The 16,533-nt window shown below is 53.7% G+C and overlaps 8 protein-coding genes across 8 annotated transcripts; 2 read left to right on the top strand and 6 right to left on the bottom strand.

Moving 5' to 3' along the window:
• Positions 1-193: 193 nt before the first annotated feature.
• BDZ99DRAFT_559423 (uncharacterized protein) lies at positions 194-3,413 on the bottom strand (the record flags this gene model as incomplete). The annotated part of the gene is made up of 5 exons (XM_033727256.1): positions 2,974-3,413; positions 2,866-2,922; positions 2,734-2,814; positions 1,253-2,679; positions 194-1,192 (listed from the first exon to the last, which is right to left on the bottom strand). Exons 1-5 carry the CDS (start codon positions 3,185-3,187, stop codon positions 194-196), a joined length of 2,778 nt encoding a protein of 925 aa, XP_033578382.1. The 5' UTR covers positions 3,188-3,413.
• Positions 3,414-3,930: 517 nt separating this feature from the next.
• Positions 3,931-5,258, bottom strand: BDZ99DRAFT_497186 (uncharacterized protein; the record flags this gene model as incomplete). Its single annotated transcript, XM_033723497.1, has 2 exons — positions 3,931-5,089; positions 5,147-5,258. The coding sequence occupies 2 exons, from the start codon at positions 5,256-5,258 to the stop codon at positions 4,122-4,124; spliced, it is 1,080 nt and encodes a 359-aa protein (XP_033578381.1). The 3' UTR covers positions 3,931-4,121.
• Positions 5,259-5,499: 241 nt separating this feature from the next.
• BDZ99DRAFT_274990 (uncharacterized protein) lies at positions 5,500-7,015 on the bottom strand. The gene is made up of 3 exons (XM_033713937.1): positions 6,692-7,015; positions 6,153-6,639; positions 5,500-6,087 (listed from the first exon to the last, which is right to left on the bottom strand). The coding sequence occupies exons 1-3, from the start codon at positions 6,866-6,868 to the stop codon at positions 5,735-5,737; spliced, it is 1,017 nt and encodes a 338-aa protein (XP_033578380.1). The 5' UTR covers positions 6,869-7,015; the 3' UTR covers positions 5,500-5,734.
• A 2,422-nt stretch (positions 7,016-9,437) lies between these two features.
• On the top strand, positions 9,438-11,675 carry BDZ99DRAFT_487212 (uncharacterized protein; the record flags this gene model as incomplete). The annotated part of the gene is made up of 1 exon (XM_033722819.1): positions 9,438-11,675. The coding sequence occupies one exon, from the start codon at positions 9,438-9,440 to the stop codon at positions 11,673-11,675; it is 2,238 nt and encodes a 745-aa protein (XP_033578379.1).
• Positions 11,676-12,234: 559 nt separating this feature from the next.
• Positions 12,235-13,228, bottom strand: BDZ99DRAFT_461486 (uncharacterized protein). The gene is made up of 2 exons (XM_033719629.1): positions 13,175-13,228; positions 12,235-13,075 (listed from the first exon to the last, which is right to left on the bottom strand). Exon 2 carries the CDS (start codon positions 13,015-13,017, stop codon positions 12,598-12,600), a length of 420 nt encoding a protein of 139 aa, XP_033578378.1. The 5' UTR covers positions 13,018-13,075; positions 13,175-13,228; the 3' UTR covers positions 12,235-12,597.
• A 565-nt stretch (positions 13,229-13,793) lies between these two features.
• BDZ99DRAFT_497183 (cell cycle control protein cwf14) lies at positions 13,794-14,745 on the bottom strand. Its single transcript, XM_033723496.1, has 2 exons — positions 14,332-14,745; positions 13,794-14,269 (listed from the first exon to the last, which is right to left on the bottom strand). The coding sequence occupies exons 1-2, from the start codon at positions 14,635-14,637 to the stop codon at positions 14,126-14,128; spliced, it is 450 nt and encodes a 149-aa protein (XP_033578377.1). The 5' UTR covers positions 14,638-14,745; the 3' UTR covers positions 13,794-14,125.
• Positions 14,746-14,885: 140 nt separating this feature from the next.
• BDZ99DRAFT_440236 (NADH dehydrogenase, alpha subcomplex, subunit 6) lies at positions 14,886-16,066 on the top strand (the record flags this gene model as incomplete). Its single annotated transcript, XM_033717703.1, has 5 exons — positions 14,886-14,925; positions 14,977-15,038; positions 15,163-15,309; positions 15,395-15,502; positions 15,570-16,066. The coding sequence occupies 5 exons, from the start codon at positions 14,886-14,888 to the stop codon at positions 15,579-15,581; spliced, it is 369 nt and encodes a 122-aa protein (XP_033578376.1). The 3' UTR covers positions 15,582-16,066.
• BDZ99DRAFT_461484 (RBP11-like subunits of RNA polymerase) lies at positions 15,444-16,414 on the bottom strand. The gene is made up of 4 exons (XM_033719628.1): positions 16,242-16,414; positions 16,073-16,164; positions 15,942-16,018; positions 15,444-15,874 (listed from the first exon to the last, which is right to left on the bottom strand). The coding sequence occupies exons 1-4, from the start codon at positions 16,350-16,352 to the stop codon at positions 15,747-15,749; spliced, it is 408 nt and encodes a 135-aa protein (XP_033578375.1). The 5' UTR covers positions 16,353-16,414; the 3' UTR covers positions 15,444-15,746.
• Positions 16,415-16,533: the final 119 nt, after the last annotated feature.

Below are 16,533 nucleotides of genomic sequence, written 5' to 3'. Positions count from 1 at the left end.
TACTCTTGAAGCTGTTGTATGTACACTTATCATTCATTTCTATCGGTAGAGCACAGGACGTACAAAGTTACCGGATTCTCAGCAGCAAAACCTAGTCGCTGGCCTGCCAACATATGGACCAGTCTGGCAAGCACATGCACAACCCTTCTCCATGCGCCAGTAACTCAAAGCACATAGCCCTATAAAGGCTTCTTCATCTCCGTGCCCACAGCCTGTCTATCGCTGCTTGCTCGTCCGCTGGATCCACCTCCATGTCCTCACCTTCACCCTGGCCTCTGTCCTCGATCTCGTCCGACATTCCTTTTCGAAATTCATTACTAGAGGGGGTGAGGACGTCGAGCATGGGTGTGTCGACGAGGTTGGAAGATTGAGGTAGGGGGTCCACGAGGTAATCAGGCCACGTCCCAGCCTTCTCCGCTGCTTCTACGCGGTTCCTGGACGCCTCATCCAAGGCCCAGCGAGCCTCCTGCTTCTTTCTCCGGATGATAGTGGCAAATTCCTCTTTGGTCTTTGTCCTAGCTTCCTCGAGGATCTCATCTTCGCTTGTGTCGAATGTCGGGTTGACCTGTGGGTCCCTCGTCTCGTCGACCAGCTCCTTCATCATGTCGACTCTCGCCTCCTGAGCGTGAGGCGCCAGGAAGGCGGTGGCGGTGAAGTCAGAAAACTTGTTGAAGCTGTTCCACCGACCGGCCTGATTGTTGTGTTGGTCGAAAACTCTCTCATCTTCGCGCCGGGCTTGTTCTTCTAGAACATCGAGGAAATCCTTGTTGTCTTCAAGGTGTTCCTCAATATCCCTCCGGCGGTCCCGTTGCTCCTTGGCCTTCTTCTTATCGAGCTGCGCCTGGAATACGTCGAGCTGATTGTTGAAGCTCTCCCGTTCATCCTCGAGGTGCTTGCGAGCCGATGTTGCTATCTCGTTCAGCGTCATGACTTGCATCCAGGCCTTTTCCTGCCCCTTTTTGGCCTCGTCGCGCTGGTGTTCCGCACAATCGATACGCTCTGAGGCTGTCATATCGGCCTCTTCGTAGTCCTCAACACGAGGACGCAGATCAAGGAGCTCGCTGGTGAGATTGGCAATAAGCTGGTTGTGATGACCTTCGCGTACCATGGGGCAGCCGAACTCGTCGTCATAGTGAATGGCCTTATCGACAATTTCCAAGAGGGAGTTGTGATGACCTCGGATTCCTTCCAGCTGTTGGTGTCACTTTTGAGACATGCCGGCGTGGTGGTTGGCCAGCTTTTCGTGAGTGACCTCCTTCATCTCAAAGGCCATGACTTCGTCTTTGGCGTCGCCTTCACGGGACTCAGCATCGGCGAGGCTGGCCTTGGTGTTGGCCAATTCCTTGCCTAAGTTCTCGATCTTCTGATTCTTTTCGTCCATGTCGTATGTGACGCTACGAGCATGAGACAAGGCCTTCTCTTCCCTCTGGCGGAGCATCTGGATGGTTTCTTTACTCTTGACAATCACATCGTACAAGTCCAGCACTTGCTTTTGGACCTTCTCGGGGAGGCCAATGTAGTGGTCTACCATGAAGCAAACGTCTCCATACAGCATCTCAGTAAGAGAGCACTCCTCCTTGTCGAGAAGTTTCTCCAGTGCCGTGGCGCGTTCACGTTCGCGCTCAAGCTGATTGCGTCCGTGGGCCTTTTCCTCTTCTAGGGTCTCCACCCTGCGGTGCAACTTAGCATTCTCCGTGCGGCACTCTTTGAGTTCCTTCTTGACCTGTGCGAGAAGACCCTTCGTGGAGTTCAAGTTATCCTCGTAAGGACTATTGATGTAATTGATTTCACGAAGTTCTTTGGCGAGAGCGTCGCGGTCGTTTCGCAGCACCTCGTGAGATTCCCGAGAAGAGTTGTGGTTTGCCTCCATAATCATGAAATGGTGCATCAACTCCTCGTTGTTCAGGCCGGCGGTCACTTGCCGGAGCAAGATCTCATACGCTTGCTCCAAGTTCGCGTTCCGCTCGAGAGTATTCCTGTAAGCCTCGGCTTGCTGGGTGTTGAAGCAGGCCACTTCACGTTTGTTCAGAGCCAGATGGTTCCGAAGCATCTTTTCTACCTTGGTCTTCTGGGAAAGCTGAGCATCCTTCTGGTAGAACAAGTCGCGGGCTTCCTCGGTCTCCTTCTCGGAATCAAGGAGCTTCTGCTTCAGGCTATTGATCTCCTGAGACTGTTTGCCAATGAGCTGGAGGCCGAGTTGTGCCTTTTTGGACTCTTCCTTCAAGTCCTCGGCCTGAGTCTTGAGTTCGTCGTTGGCCTCTTCCAGCTCGGACTCGAGAGCTTGGAGCCGCTCCTTGAGGTCAGCGTGACTTGCTTCGAGGGCGATCATCTTGTCATTTTCCTCGGATTCATCGCCCTCCGTCTCATCTTCCTTCTTGTCTCCATGTTCATCTTTCTTCTCGCCACATTGAACCGCTGCAGCGTCCGTCAAGTCTTCCGAAGTAAAGCCACCACCAGGGATAGCAAACTTCCAGTTGTCGATGTAATTCTCCAGACAAAGACTGCTAGACGATGAGCCCTCATTGCTGGCGCTGCTAAGCTCCGGAGAAGTTGGTGGTGTTGAGTACCATTCTATGGCTAAGGGTCGGGAGCGGATACGACGAGGACGTGGCGCAGGGCTAGGGGATGCCGGACGGTAGTTGGAAGGATTGGCCAGAACAAGGTCTGTGGAGACGTTCACTGGACACTATGTCATTATGGTCACCTTATATATATAAAAAGAGGCAAGCATACCTTTCTTAGGCTTAATAGCCTCGAAACGTTGGCGGAAGAGTGGAACAAAGTCGGCGGCATTCACCGTAGTATCTTCACGACCTTTGAGGTATATTAGAAGAAGAAAGAGTGATAGAGGAAGCAGAGACATACCCTTCAACGCAGAGAGCATAGCAAGCATCTCTGACTTGCTCATCGTTGACGTGGAGCCTTGGTGCGATGTTAGCAGGGTTGATGAGGCTATGTGTAGTGAATACATACCATCAACAGTGCAGGAAGACGAGGACATCTTTGCCTCTGGAGAAGTATCCCGCTCCAATTTATGAAGTCTACTAAAGATAGCCATCGGCCTCGGCCAAGTAGGCGTGTGTATATTACGGCCGAGGGTGCGCGCTTGCTTAGCTCGCGGAGGGGGGATCGGAGAAGCTGGTGGCTTGCGCCGAGAAAAGGGAAACCCGCAAGGCATGTTAGCCATTGCGAAATGAGGAGAGTGGTGCACTATGACAACGGGAAGTGCTGAAATGATAGCAGAGGAACTTGTTGCGGTGTTGTGTTGTGTTGTGTTGTATTGTGGGGTGGTGGGAGTTGATGTTGAAGAGGGTTGTTGGCAGCAGCTTCGAGATTGACGGGCGAGCTGTTTATATGCGAGGGACTAGTTTCAAACGTGATGTAGGGATTTTCACGTGAGCATGAGAAGGGGGTAGTGAATGGTCTCCATACATGCGAAGGTCGCCGGGCGAGCACGGTGGGGAGGAGGGTGGTGAATCAGGAGAGGCGCGTGGAAGATGCAGCCGCAAAGCCGCACAAAAGGCCCCTCAAGCCCTGATACCTTTACCGTATGTGTGGATAGGCAATTGAAATGATACACCCTGCATTTGTTAATATACAGGCTGTTATTGAAGTGTTATAGCGAAGTGACGGAAAAACGAAGGGCTGACGTTTTCTGATGTTTTCAGGGGTTATATTGGCTAGCGGACACCGACGGCTTCAAATAGCCCGTCAGCGGCACTCAAGAAGTATGGCATATGCTGATATAGAAGTTTGTAGCATTGTATGACCTGAGGTGCATTGTGAAGGCAAACTAAGATGGCCTCTTCCCACCAGCAAACCTATTGAGTTACACAAAACGGGTATCATAAATAGGGGGAACGACAAATTGTAATGATTCAACTAGCCGAATTCCTAAGCCAATACTTCGCAGTCTGTAAGAAATAGCTTCTATAATAATGCCACTCGAGCGGCCAGAAGAAGGCCAATGGAAAGCCTTTCTAGTAAATCGTAAATCCAGTATCAGGATCGCCCTCTACGGATCACCTTACTGACCTATGGCTATTCTTTCGCCGAATGTTGCAAGCATGCTCACCATCCTAACCGCTCGGACAGCTCAACCACCGCTGCCATCAGTACCTTTAATATATCTCCGCCAGCGGCTTCCTCACACCCCTCGCTCCCAACCTACCCACAGTCGGACTACGACAGCTCGAACCATCTCCATCCATCCACTTCGCCATCTTCCGCTCACATGGCGACCACAAAACCTCATTCTCGTCCGCCGAAACCTCCACAAGTGCCCCATCAATGCCAGCTCGTCCCCCCTTCCCACCCCCAAGCGCAACAGTCCTCATAGCCTCCTTCTTCTGCCCACCCCCATCCATACACAGCGCTCTGAGCCTCGCACCCAGAGCCGGGGACTCCCCATCCCTCTCCGCGTCGCCACCACGGTCGTCCTCCGCGCGGCTATCATGCCAAACCTCGACGCCGTCTGCCGCAGCCTCGTCCCCTTCCTCTTCTCTAGAAGCGTCATCTTGCGCTTCAAAGCCGCAGTACTCCCCCCTCTCAATCTCCGGGTAAACACTACTCCGCGAGCTAGCCGGCGACACGTCAGCGCTCCCCCCCGCCACGCTCGTCGGGAGCGTGGTATCGCTATTCTCGCGCCCACGCCGGCCCTGCACCCCCCTCGCAGCCAGCTCGTCTCCAACACGCTCCCTCCTGATCCCATCGCCCTGTCGCTCACGCCTCGCGCCATCGTCTTCTGGGACACCGATCTCTCCGGCATCTGGTAGCTCGTAGACACGCACAGCGCCCCAGTTGATAGCAGGGAACCCGCAATACGCCTCCGGACCGATCTCGGGGTACGCGCTACTCGCGTCACTCGCCGGCGAGACCACCACCGTCGCCCTGCTCCGCACGGAGTTTCGGAGGACCAGGACGCGGTTGTGGGGCGCCGAGAACGGGGTCGCGACCGGGAGCGGAGGCGGAGCGCGAGAAGCATGGCGGAGCTGGAGCTGGGGCGGCGGCTGTGCTCTCGCGAGCGCGAACGTGTGGGCGAAGAGGAGGGTGAAGGCGAGGAGGGAGATGGGAGGCGTGGCTTCGGATTCTGGGGAGAGGGGTTAGGTTAGTGGGGTGGGTGGAGTGCCGTACGGGAGGGATTTACCGTTGAGCATGTGGTAGAACGCTGTTGCTATGAGATCAGCGGATGTGGGGTCGAGACGGCGGAGGAGCGCATCCCATTGCGAAGGAGGAGGTGAAGCTAAGGAGAGGTTCATGGTATATGGTTCTGTTGTCAAGGAGGCAGATGGAGAATTGCTATGGATAGGGATGTCAGAGGGAAGGAGGTGAGAGGTTGCGGTTGCGTAGACCGTGGACGGTGTTGGCTGCGGAAGAGAAGCAGAGTTTGCCACGAACAGCCGACGAGTACTTAAATTCTCATGGTCCGGTGAATGACGAATTAGAAAATTGCAAAAAAAACGTTGGAGTCACGTTCTGCACCACGAGACCACATATTGAAGCCAAGCCTAGATCGGAGTCGTGTATTCTTGTCTAACGCGCATTCGCAATTATCCAAAAAAGCAAAAGAGCTTACCGGTAACGACAGTCAAGAAAACAACAAACCGCAGCGCAAGTCTACCGCCACCTTACGCTCACCCGAATGCTCAGTCATCCACACATCACTACAGTCTCTCCCTTGAAGGCCGGATGTCTCCCCCTCACGAAGGGCGCTAGCTTTCTTCAAACCACCGGTTTAAGACCACACATCCCCACTGTAATAAAAGCTCCCACAATACCCATTAATAATGGTATACCCGGTATCCGCCGGCAGCGTCTCCCTGGTCTGGACCCCCGCCCAGTCTCGCCGTATCAGAGCCATTAGTACAATACTCCACCTCTGTCCCATTCGTCCCGTTATAGACCGGCACTTGGGAAAGCGTGATACGGCACTGGTTTTGGTAGTAAATGGCACCCGCGCAGTTAGTCGTCTGCATGCAAGAGGCGCAACAGTCGGAGCCCGATGTCGCGTTGAGGATGCGCTGGCGCGTGACGTTGACGCGGGCTGGTACTCGACTTTGAAGATACCGCGGCCGTTGAGCTCGGAGACTGTAGGGTGATAGGACGTTAGTGGGATGTGAGATGAATAGGAGAAGTGATAGAGGGAAACTTGCCAACGTTGTTGAGGCCACAAGTGGCGAAGATGGTGCGAGCAGGAGCGATATTGGTGATGGTGCTTGTCACGGTTGTGGTTGTGGTGGTATATGCGGTGATTACTGGCGCGGCGACAGTCGTGTAGGCGGTCGAAGCAGTGACCGTGGAAGTGCTAATCACGGCGACGTAGACGTAGGCTTCGCAGTAGACCTTGAATGGGAAGCTTAATGTGGAAATAGGGTTCGAGACGCCATTGCCGTCGAGCTCAAAGCCAGCCGCACCAGTAGCGTCGCCCTGTCGCCGAGCAAGCTCGATTCTGGAGTGCCTATTCTTGCTTTTGGCGACATTGCCTGTAGTTTCTGCGAAGGGGACGAAGCCGGCGCGTGTAGGAACAGTCACCGCTGGAAGTTGGCTGGTCACGGTCGTATTATAAGTCGCGGTAGTCGTGAGAACGCTGGTGAAGGTCGTAGCATTTGGAGTGATTGTCGCAACTGGAGTATACGTGATCTGGGGCGAGTCAGTTAGGAAAACTTTCGTTTCGTGATTAATTCAAGCTTACGGTTTGGCTGATATCACGAGTTGAAGTGATAACCGCAACGAAAAAGGTCGACACGGTGGACGGCTTGAAGGTCGCGAGCTGGGTGTAGCAACTCAGGCTAGTGCTGGTTAAGTTGGATTGAGCTAACGCAGCGGGCAAGCTCGCAAGCATAGCGATTGAAAGCGTGATGAAGCGCATCTTGTGGAGTTCTTAAAGAAGGATTGACTTGAGGTTGATTGCAAAAGAAAAGCGAATGTTGATGATGAGAAACTGCAAAGCGGGTATCGAGAGGGGCTTTATACTCAGATGAAGAGCTCCATCCCAGCACTTGCAGCATTCGACGCGCCCCGAGAAACATTACACGAGAGATTTGAAGAAGAATCAAAAGTAAGACTATAATAAATCGTCTTCTCCGATCGATATACTGTTCACAGCGCTGACCCTCGCCAGCCGAAGAAGCTCGAACAATGACGGACTACATCGGGACTGGAGCTATGAGACGACAAGGTTGAACGACTCCCAGAAGACGATAGACTTCAAACCTGAGTTCAACGTCTTGGTTTCTAGCATGCTCGTGAGACCCTGAGCCGCAGCTGATGTGCCATTTTCAGCCAATACCCACTGAGCGAAGGACGCAGAGATTTCTTGTTTCCTGATGACAGATCTGTTGTAGATCACGTTTTGAGATGAAGGCTGGTAACACAGATGATACATGAAGCCAGAGAGGATTTAGAAATGTCCCAAAGGGGTTTCCTGTGAATTTCCCGTAGCTATTCCGCTTGTCTGCCTAGGTCTTTCGCCAGCCGAGGCCGCTCTTGCAGTGCGGACTCACGTGGAGAAAAATGAAAAGCCATGCCGGCTTTCATCAGAAGTTCCGTGGCTAAACTGATCGTAGACGGGAAAGAAGATAGGGCCGGAATGTGGCGTAGCAAAGATATGAAGAAAGACGAGATGGATGACGTGAGGAGGATTCGGGCATGGTCACCTGTTCTAAACTCGTCTCTTGATGTTCCTGTCAGGCCTCCAAGCCACGGGAATGACAGGACGTTGAATGAAACATGAGGCTCAACGTTCCCTTGCGTGGTGGCTTGAGGCTGATGCCAAGCCAGGTGAAGTGCGGGAGGGTGCACGCCACCTCAAGGTCTTTGAGAGAGTTGGAAATGCACTCTCTCGCTCATCCTTGGTGAATAAAGACTGGAATGCGGCACATTTGGAGATGATGATGAACCCAGGCATCACTTTACTTCGGCGAGGTAGGCATTCAGTCAAAAATGGATCATCAGCATCGACTAGCGGAGAGTTCCTGCAGAAGGTGAATCTCCGCAAAAAATAGGTGACACTCGGCCCAATATGACGAAGAATATTTCAAAAAGATAGTTGGAATGGTGGGGCGTGATGTGAGAGGGGCAGTGCACCGCGACGGCAGAAGCGATGAGAAAGCTCTACCTAAATCTATGGTTGAGACAAGCTGCAGGTACGGCTAATAGCAACAGGCAAGGCAGGTTCATGGCTCTGAAGGTCCCAAAGATGTCAGTGAGGGGAGCCGGGAGCGAAACCCACTTGCTGGGAAGTCTCTAGAGAAGACCGACGAGAGGACAAGGAAAGTCAGTGTGACGATGCCCATTAACCAATTGGGGCAGGCGGACACAGCAATGAAGCCAATGACAGTCAAAGGAGGGGGAAGATAGCATTTGGTATGTGACTTCCGGGAGGCTCGCATTGGACGGGATGTCAGCCCACATCCCGATGCTGAGGGGTGCACTTGGGGTGAAACGCTTCATGGACTCCGGAACAGGCGGCAACCGGCGAGTATACGTGAGACGGTATGCTAGCGGTGCTGTCGTCCGGTCGTGCCTCCGCGATGCAGCTGCAGTGCAGTCTGGATTCGATTCGAGTCAAAAGTCAACAATCATAGGCTCCTGGTGGCTGCACGCGTGCAGAGCGGGGCGGGCGAGAGTGCCGTCGGATTGACGATTCGGCCTTCCGAACATCATTGTGCCATGGCTGGCTGCGGCGTGGAGGGCATGAGGGCTGAGGGCGGGGAGGGATAGGACAGAACGCGTCGAGCTTGAACCTGGACGCGACGTGCAGCGCGGTGCAGCGACAGGCGCCCTTACGTCGTCGTGGCCGTCCAATTACTGGTCCGCGGGCGTGTTCCTTGCCTTGACTGGCGTCGTTGTGCCGTGGCCGAAACGAGCCCCGCGGCTCCCGAATGCTGCTCTGCCGGGTCCCAGGCTGCTCCACGCTCCTCCCAGTTGCCAGCTCACCACCACATCCCTTTCCACCTCCCTTCCCTCCACATCCAGCACCACCCATCGACAGTCACACAGTGTTAACGACGGCATTTACCAGTTTTCGGCCTGCCCGACAATTCGCATTGCTTCAGCCAGCCGCTGCCCCCGTTTCGCCGTAATTGCGCCCGGACCACGCGATTTTAGCGCCATCATCGATCCGACGCTCCAGATCTCCTCCGACAAGCGCCCATCCATCCCCCCCGATCGTCAGCCTCTGCTCGCCGCCACGACACCTCCCATTCTCCTCCTCCACTCGATCGCAGCACTGCGGACACCTTCTCCAGCCTCTCCGTCACGTCCACCGCCAACGTCAACAGACCCGCGCGCCCGACGCCGCATCAAAACATCGTGATCGCAGTTTTCCACCACCGCCAGACCACCGCTCAATCCGCCGAAAGACACGCGATTTTACGCGTCATACACCTTCACGAGCCTGTTGGAGGTCTTTTTGGGCCTCCCCGTCCATGAAGGCCATGGCCTCAACCCGCCGCCAGCCCTCTCTGCAGATTTTCCAGGACCCCGTCTCACCAAGCCACGATGAGGTCGCTGGCTTCGAGGCACAACTCCTCTCCGCCCTGGGCCCCGTTACCGACGTGTCATCCGACCACCATACCCTCCTAAACCCGCCAGACTCGCAGGAGAACCTCCCCTCGCCGCGGAAAACGAGCCGCGTCTCCAGCTCTCCACCCCCACACGCCCTCTCCGAGGCCTCGCTCAACGCCGTGTCCATCCCCCCTCCCACCGAGTCCATCTTCGCTACCGACTCGCCGATGAAGCGTGTTCCTCGTCCACTGCAGAAGCAGGCAAAGCTGCTGGCCAAGGACCCGAATGCCTTGTTCACGACCTTCCCGTCAGCCCAGTTCGATAAGGAGAACACATACTCGGCTTTGCCCACCGTCCCATATTCGGATCCCATCTACGGGCAGAAGGGAGCGGGAAAGCGCACCTTGATGGACGCTGCTCCTCTCCGCGACCGCAAGGACAAGAAGCCGAAAACCACAGATGACGACATCAGTCCGCTTCCCGATTGGGATCAGATGCCCGATGTCGAGGACGATGGCGGCAAGCCGCCATTCAGCTACGCTAACCTCATCGGCATGGCCATTCTGCGCTCTCCTCAACGTCGATTGACCCTCGCCCAGATCTACAAGTGGATCTCCGACAACTTTGTCTACTACCGCCAGCCCGAGACAGGATGGCAGAACAGCATCCGCCATAACCTTAGCCTGAGCAAGACCTTCCTCAAGCAGGAACGACCAAAGGATGATCCCGGAAAGGGCAACTACTGGTACATCAAGCCAGGATGTGAGAAGGCCTATCACAAGGCCAAGTCATCGCGTCGCGTCACGAATCCTGACGGCTTCATGAACTCGAGTGGCAATCTACCACGCCCTTCAACCTCTTCTGGAGAGCGTTCGTTTGCCGTCGAGTCGAGCGCCGTGAAGCATGTCGACTCAGCCAAGTTCCCAGACGAGACAGAGCTATCATCGGACGCCACCATCCCTTGCTCGGACCCCGCTGCCCACGACGGCCAGCAGGTCGAGCACCATATGCCACCTCCGCCTCGCACTCAAATCCCTTCGTCCCCACCGCCAGCAGACATCCACTCCTCCCCGCCTCCACCCATCACGCGTTCTGCGCGCGAAGGCACGCCCCCACGCGTCCCTCGCTACCCCACCCAGAGCCGTTCTGGCGGACGGAAGCGTAAGTTCGGTGGACTGGGAGACAGCGGTTACTATTCCTCCATTGAGTCATCTGCTATGAAAGGCAATCCTCTGGGTGCTCTCTTAACCTCAGAAGCCGACCTCGACCGTCCCGTCATCAAGCGAGGACGCGCTGAGGAGGAAATCGCTCGCATCCGTGGATCGTCATATGACAGCCCTTCAAAGACGCGTTCTTTCCTGAAGCCACCAACCACCTCCAGGATCCCGTCTTCGTCGCCCTTCCGAGGATTCGTTGCGAACGTTGAGGATCCTCTCACTCCTGCCGTCATCTTCAAGCGACCAACGCTCCCGCCTCAATCTGTCTCTCCCAACACCAACCTTCGCAACCACCGCAACCGCATTCGTGAGATGCTTGGTGGCTCACCGGACGGAAGCTTGGGCATCATGGTTGACCCCGGCTTCGCGTATCAGAATCCGTACAGTCCAGCTGTCCAGATCCCCAACGAAGAAAACTTCAATCTTCACGAGTCTGGTTTCCATGACACCTTTGATGTCTTCGCAGACCTCACCAACCAGGACTCCCCGTCGAGGCCATCAGCAAAGCGACCACGTCTGGAACGTGCGGCCACCACCTCCGGCATTCTCGCCGACATTACTGGCACCAAGTCCAATGCTCGCCCGACCACCTTAACACCAGGCGGCTGGAAGTCTCCCTTCCTGAACTTCCCTGCTCTTCAATCACCGCGCTTCTCTCTCTCGCCTATCAAGGCCCCCACTTCGAACCCGCTCCAGCTGCCCGAGTCAAACCCGAATGACCTCCCAGACTTGAACTACAGCCCGTTCAAATTCGAGATGCCCCAGGGCGAAGAACTCACTCAGCATGACGACTTCTTCGGCGTGAACATCCCCAGTGACGAATCCGAAGAGCCCAGCTACGACATCCTGAAGGCCTACCCACGCATCGGCGCAGCCACAGTGGCACCGAACGGCTCACCGTCCAAGCCAACGCGTCCTGCATTCGCGCGCAGCACCACGACGCGTTTCTAGTTGGATACCCGACGCGTTGGATTACGCGAACAACATACTTACTTTCTCCACACACTCTTGGTATGTTTCTGGCTAGCGCTTGGGAACATGAACGATGATACGACTATGATACCCATGACTGATCTCCTTGGGTACCCTTCGGCGCCTCTGCCAGTCTCCTTTTCCTACAATTGGGAGTTTTGAGCCTACTTTTCCTTTTTCTTTTTTCTTCTTTTTCTTCTTCTTTTTGCTTTTATGGGAGATTGGGTACCACGCTAATTGAGTCACGAATTGCGGCGCCCGTGGTGTGCCTGGTCTAGGGTTGCTTTTGTTTACATTTGCTTACGATGCGTCTGCTCTTTTGTACATACACGTAATGAATTCCCTAGGAAATGGGGAGCCGGGGTGCTGCTTTTACGGCCTTTTTTTTCACGGCTAGGCTAGGACTGCGTGACGGTTGTGGGAGTTTTTTCTCACAGAAAGTAGAACATGAAGCTTAGTATACTTATTGAAGAACTTGTGCATCGTGTGTTTTTTGGGGTGACGACTTGTGAACTAGTAGATTAAGGCGTAGTGGAACCTAAAGAAAACTAAATTCATGGATTAGACTGTGTAATTGAGCGGCGCTCTGTTTTAATTAGACAGTCAGATTCCCCTTGTCCGTACCAGTTCTACGTTGGTTGCCAAGCGCACGCCGGGGTATCAAGGCGGCCCAAGGTAGTTGGATTCTTTCTAAGCCATGAACGTAGTTAGCGTTGTTGAGGTCCTGAATTTGACCGCTTGTATTCCTAGACGCTGTATACGTGTAGCTCCTTCAATATCGAGCTAACTATAACTTCGACCTCGCTGCGCAAGTGTGTCGTATATTGGGGCACCCCATGAAGACGCATCTTTTTTTTTTTTTAGAAGTGCATGTCACGTTCGTGATGTCGTGAATCGGACCTCACAGCCTTACAGCTATAGGAAAGCTGCTAGAACCTGCAAATTGGGCTGGAGCCGTAACCTCGCTGCGCGCGCGTGTGTGTGTGTGGCGTGCTGAGGCACCCTCGGGGGGGGGATTGAGGGAGTTTACGAGGTGGATGCCACCACGTGCTCGAGGTCGTGAATCGGAGTTCTGTCTTTCGGAGTAAGGCAGGGCGCTGGAGATGTGGACGAGGGATGTTGAAGGGCTGGAGGTTCGAACTTGGGAGGGGGTGTGCGGGTGTCGTCGATGTCGCATGGTGAATGCGATGGTTTTGCGGGTGGAATGGCGATGTAGGGAGGACCCTCGCGGGTAGTTAAGAGGAGTGTAGGAAAAGGGAATACTGATTTTGTGGTGGAACGAACGACCTTCCCATCGTGTTGAGATTTTTGAAGGGTTCATAGTGGGTTGAATTACATGGCAAGTGGAGAGGTTCTTCTGGCTCACCTACGGTAACTAGATATAACTGTTAATTTTCCGAAGTCTCCAAAATCATGACTACGTGAGTCACAAAGTCATCTGTGTCCCTATGGGACCGGTGACTGCTCAACCTTACCCTCTGTGTCCTTAGGCGGCCGCTGGTATAATCGAACCTTCTGTGTCCTGAGGCGACCACTGGTTTCAAAGGCACGGCAGTCATGGTTTTTTGCTCATGTTTTTCTTGTTTTTCCTTTTTTTTTTTTTTTTTTTTTTTTGACGATGTCGGGTGTCTTGCATTCGCCGTTGAAGGCCGGGCCCGCGTGATGGTGAATATATGTACACAGACGTTTGGCAAGAGAGTGTGGATTGGGTGATTTGATATGACGTTTTGGATTCGAATCAAGTTTCTAATACCCAGGGCCTAATCTTGCTCACTCGACGCCACTGTCAGGAGGTCCTCAGCTGGCAGGTAGCTAGTCAGTCAAGAGATAGTCAGATTTGCACCGTGAAAGCTGTTGAATTGTTTTTTTGATACGATAAATTGGCTCTACCTAGGTATCTAATAGCGCAGGGGCCAAACTTGCTCACTCGCCGACACTGTCAGGAGGGCCTCAGTTCGCAGGCAGCTAGTCAGTCAAGAGGTAGCCTGATCTGAGCTGTGGCAGCCTTTACATCGTGTTAAGGGTCTGAAAATGAATGAGTATGTTTGTGTCGAGAAAGAAAATGACGGAGTTGGTATCGAGTGAGTGACGACACACCTTTTTCCCAATCTCTACGCGCCTGATCACATCCAAGATCATGAAGCTTAGTCCAGCATAAAGCAGCCTCATCCCAGACTCTAAGCTGCAGAACACCAGTGTGTCTGAAAAGCAGGTGTGGGTACCTCTACCCTCGCAGCAATCTGAAGTAGCCGTGCAGTCGATGTGGTTGCTCTGGGGTATAACAATCCGTCCTCCATACCTCCATCGATCCCTCCCTCACGATTCACCGCGGCCAGCCCGATCCCTTGTTTCCGGCCAATAGATCAGGAGGTTGACTTCCTGCCGCGTTCTAGGATCTCAATGCCGATGCCAATAGAGAAGACAGCGGCCTAGTCCCCAGAAGAACATCCCCGGCACCCACAGCTCACGCACTGGATATCCTGTCCATCCTTCAGCTGCTCCCTAGGCACACGGCAGATGCAGGTCGAGCTGAAGTTCGTCTCTTTGGTTTGGATGCAGCGGAGACAGCACAGCTAAATCGGTCCCGTTAGCCTTCATCCCACTTTTTCCTCTCGTCCCTCTAGGATGTACATACCTTCTCATACCCCTGCTTCTTCCACTTCGCAATGAGCATCGCATCCGCATACCCATTCTTGATCAACCAGTCATACAACGGCTTGCTAATCGCCTCCTTCTCGTAGTACAGGTCGTAGATGTAGCGGCTCCGCTGATGTGTGATCTGGAAGATCGGCCATAGTGTCTCGTACTTTTTCTTTCCCTCGTGCGAGGCGTTCTCGGCGTCCTTCATCTTGTTGCTGAACTCGAGGAGGGTGTCTTCGATGTCGCTGAAGCCTTCTGGGGGCGGTTTGCGGGAGCGCGCGTGGGTGCGGGTTGGGGGCATGGTTGCGGTGGGGTGAGGTCAGCCTTTTCTCGCTCTGGGTAGGCTGGTAGTGGTGAGAAGTCGAATAATAAGATAGCAAGCTGGTGTTGGGGTGTTAATGAAGTGATGTCAAGGTGGGCTGAAAGTTATGCAGCTCCATAACTAGTTAACTTTCACTGATTAGTCATCCTCGCATCAAGCTCGCGGGCGCGGAGCCGCAACATCAACCCACTACTCCTCTCACCCGCCCAGCTCCCACGCCGCCCACGATGATCAACCCGACCTACCTCGCTGTCCGGACGCGCTCGTGTATGTTAATAATGAAGAGAGGGATAAAGGCAGAAAGCTAACAAGGTATAGCGGCCAATTGGGGCGATGCGAAAACGAGGGTTCTACATTCGTATCGGGACTGGATCAGAGCTGTATGTGTGCCCTCTCGGATTATTCAATGGACTCGGAATGATATGACAAAGGGCTAAGGGATTTGGATTGGCGAAATTGGATGGTCTTGGGGATTGGATATGAGCTAATAGACTATCGACACAGGCACCCGAAGTTCAAAATATGTACTCCCTCAGCCTCCCCGTCCCGACGATCCGAACAAAGATAAGGCAAGAGTTTGAGAGGCATCGCTATGTGGCACAGTTGAAGACGGTGGATGTGTTGTTGTTTAATTCGCACCAGGAGTTTCAAGTACGAGCCCGCATACACAATCCAGGACACACCGGATAGAAGGGAACGGGTATGGGAAAGGGCAAAGTGCTAATGGGTTAAACAGGAGACACTGAACTACTGGAAACAGCTCACACACGTGCTAAAGTACTTCCGCACGGAGGAGGAGCCGAAGGCGAGGCTGCCGGCGAATTTCATCAATGGGTTCTTGGAGGTATATATCCCAAACCCTTCACAGAGGAGAGGCATCTGGAAGAGAAGCAGAGCTAACGGGTGTATAGGGAAGGAACTAGATCCGCCCCACTCGAGTCGAAAGAGGATCGAACCCAGAAGACATTGTATATATGCCAGCCAATACCATTTTCCTTACCGTACGCCATCCATAAATCGAACCGTGCAGATCAACGCCTGTGAATGCATCCAAAACCGTGTCTCGTCCCGTTTGGAGAGAGAAGTGGTCAGGTGGTGCTCGCCTTCTTAGCATTGAACTCGTCCCGCGCAATCGTGAACTTGTCCATCACGACTTCACATAGGTCCGAGAGATCGTTCAGGCCTTTCTCGAGGACATCGTAGACGCTTACTTTGTCTTTTCACAAGCGTTAAAATAGGAATGCCTAGGACGGAGGAGTGGACATGGAGGTGGATGTACGAACCATATGTCTGGATTCGAAGATGCATTTTTGCTTCTGAGGGATGTGGAATGGAGTAGCCGCAGAACTCGACATCGGGACTGCATGGTGTTAATTCCAGTTTCGGCTAGCAGTAACGAAATAGGAGCATTTACTTCTTCATGATAATGTACCGCAGCGCATTTCCCAGCGTGTGATCCTCGTTCTCGAACTCGAAGGAAGCTGCTTCTTCTGTTGAACCGGAAAGCTACAAGGCATCCCATTAGCCAAAACTCTCCTACAATCAGACCGCAACAAATGTTCTTCATTTGTAAAGTCACATACCACCCTGATCCGTTGCTCCTCCGCCTCCTCCGGTGCTGGGCTCTCCACGGCGCCCTCCTCCGCCGGCGCATCTACCATAGTCGCATCGGTATCACGAGTCGCTGACGGCATTTCGAGAGAATATCGTGAGATCGCTACCCCGCTATATTGTTGTACCAAGGCGTTGGTGATCTCGAGGGTAGTGGTTGTAAAAATTAGAGCTTCTTATCTAATCAGGTCCCGCGATTCATTCATTCGTCACCGTTGAAAAAAGTTCCCCGCCACAAAGAACCTCGACCCCATCCCATCACGA

This window comes from Mytilinidion resinicola (assembly GCF_010093595.1).
Source record: "Mytilinidion resinicola strain CBS 304.34 unplaced genomic scaffold BDZ99scaffold_7, whole genome shotgun sequence".
NCBI classification, from domain to species: Eukaryota; Fungi; Ascomycota; class Dothideomycetes; order Mytilinidiales; family Mytilinidiaceae; genus Mytilinidion; species Mytilinidion resinicola.
Note: the sequence above shows the minus strand (reverse complement) of the source record. Positions and strands in the feature narration are given on the sequence as shown.

Excerpts from the sequence above, each read along its gene's own strand:
- BDZ99DRAFT_274990 (XM_033713937.1), bottom strand. The coding sequence starts at position 6,868 with ATGCGCTTCATCACGCTTTCAATCGCTATGCTTGCGAGCTTGCCCGCT. Across the intron at positions 6,640-6,691 it reads CTCGTGATATCAGCCAAACC|ATCACGTATACTCCAGTTGC; the intron begins GTAAGCTTGAAT and ends GACTCGCCCCAG. Across the intron at positions 6,088-6,152 it reads TTGTGGCCTCAACAACGTTG|TCTCCGAGCTCAACGGCCGC; the intron begins GCAAGTTTCCCT and ends ATCACCCTACAG.
- BDZ99DRAFT_461486 (XM_033719629.1), bottom strand. The coding sequence starts at position 13,017 with ATGAACCCTTCAAAAATCTCAACACGATGGGAAGGTCGTTCGTTCCAC.
- BDZ99DRAFT_497183 (XM_033723496.1), bottom strand. The coding sequence starts at position 14,637 with ATGCCCCCAACCCGCACCCACGCGCGCTCCCGCAAACCGCCCCCAGAA. Across the intron at positions 14,270-14,331 it reads AGAAGCAGGGGTATGAGAAG|CTGTGCTGTCTCCGCTGCAT; the intron begins GTATGTACATCC and ends GGACCGATTTAG.
- BDZ99DRAFT_461484 (XM_033719628.1), bottom strand. The coding sequence starts at position 16,352 with ATGCCGTCAGCGACTCGTGATACCGATGCGACTATGGTAGATGCGCCG. Across the intron at positions 16,019-16,072 it reads CGGTACATTATCATGAAGAA|TCCCGATGTCGAGTTCTGCG; the intron begins GTAAATGCTCCT and ends AACACCATGCAG. Across the intron at positions 15,875-15,941 it reads TCTTCGAATCCAGACATATG|ACAAAGTAAGCGTCTACGAT; the intron begins GTTCGTACATCC and ends GCTTGTGAAAAG.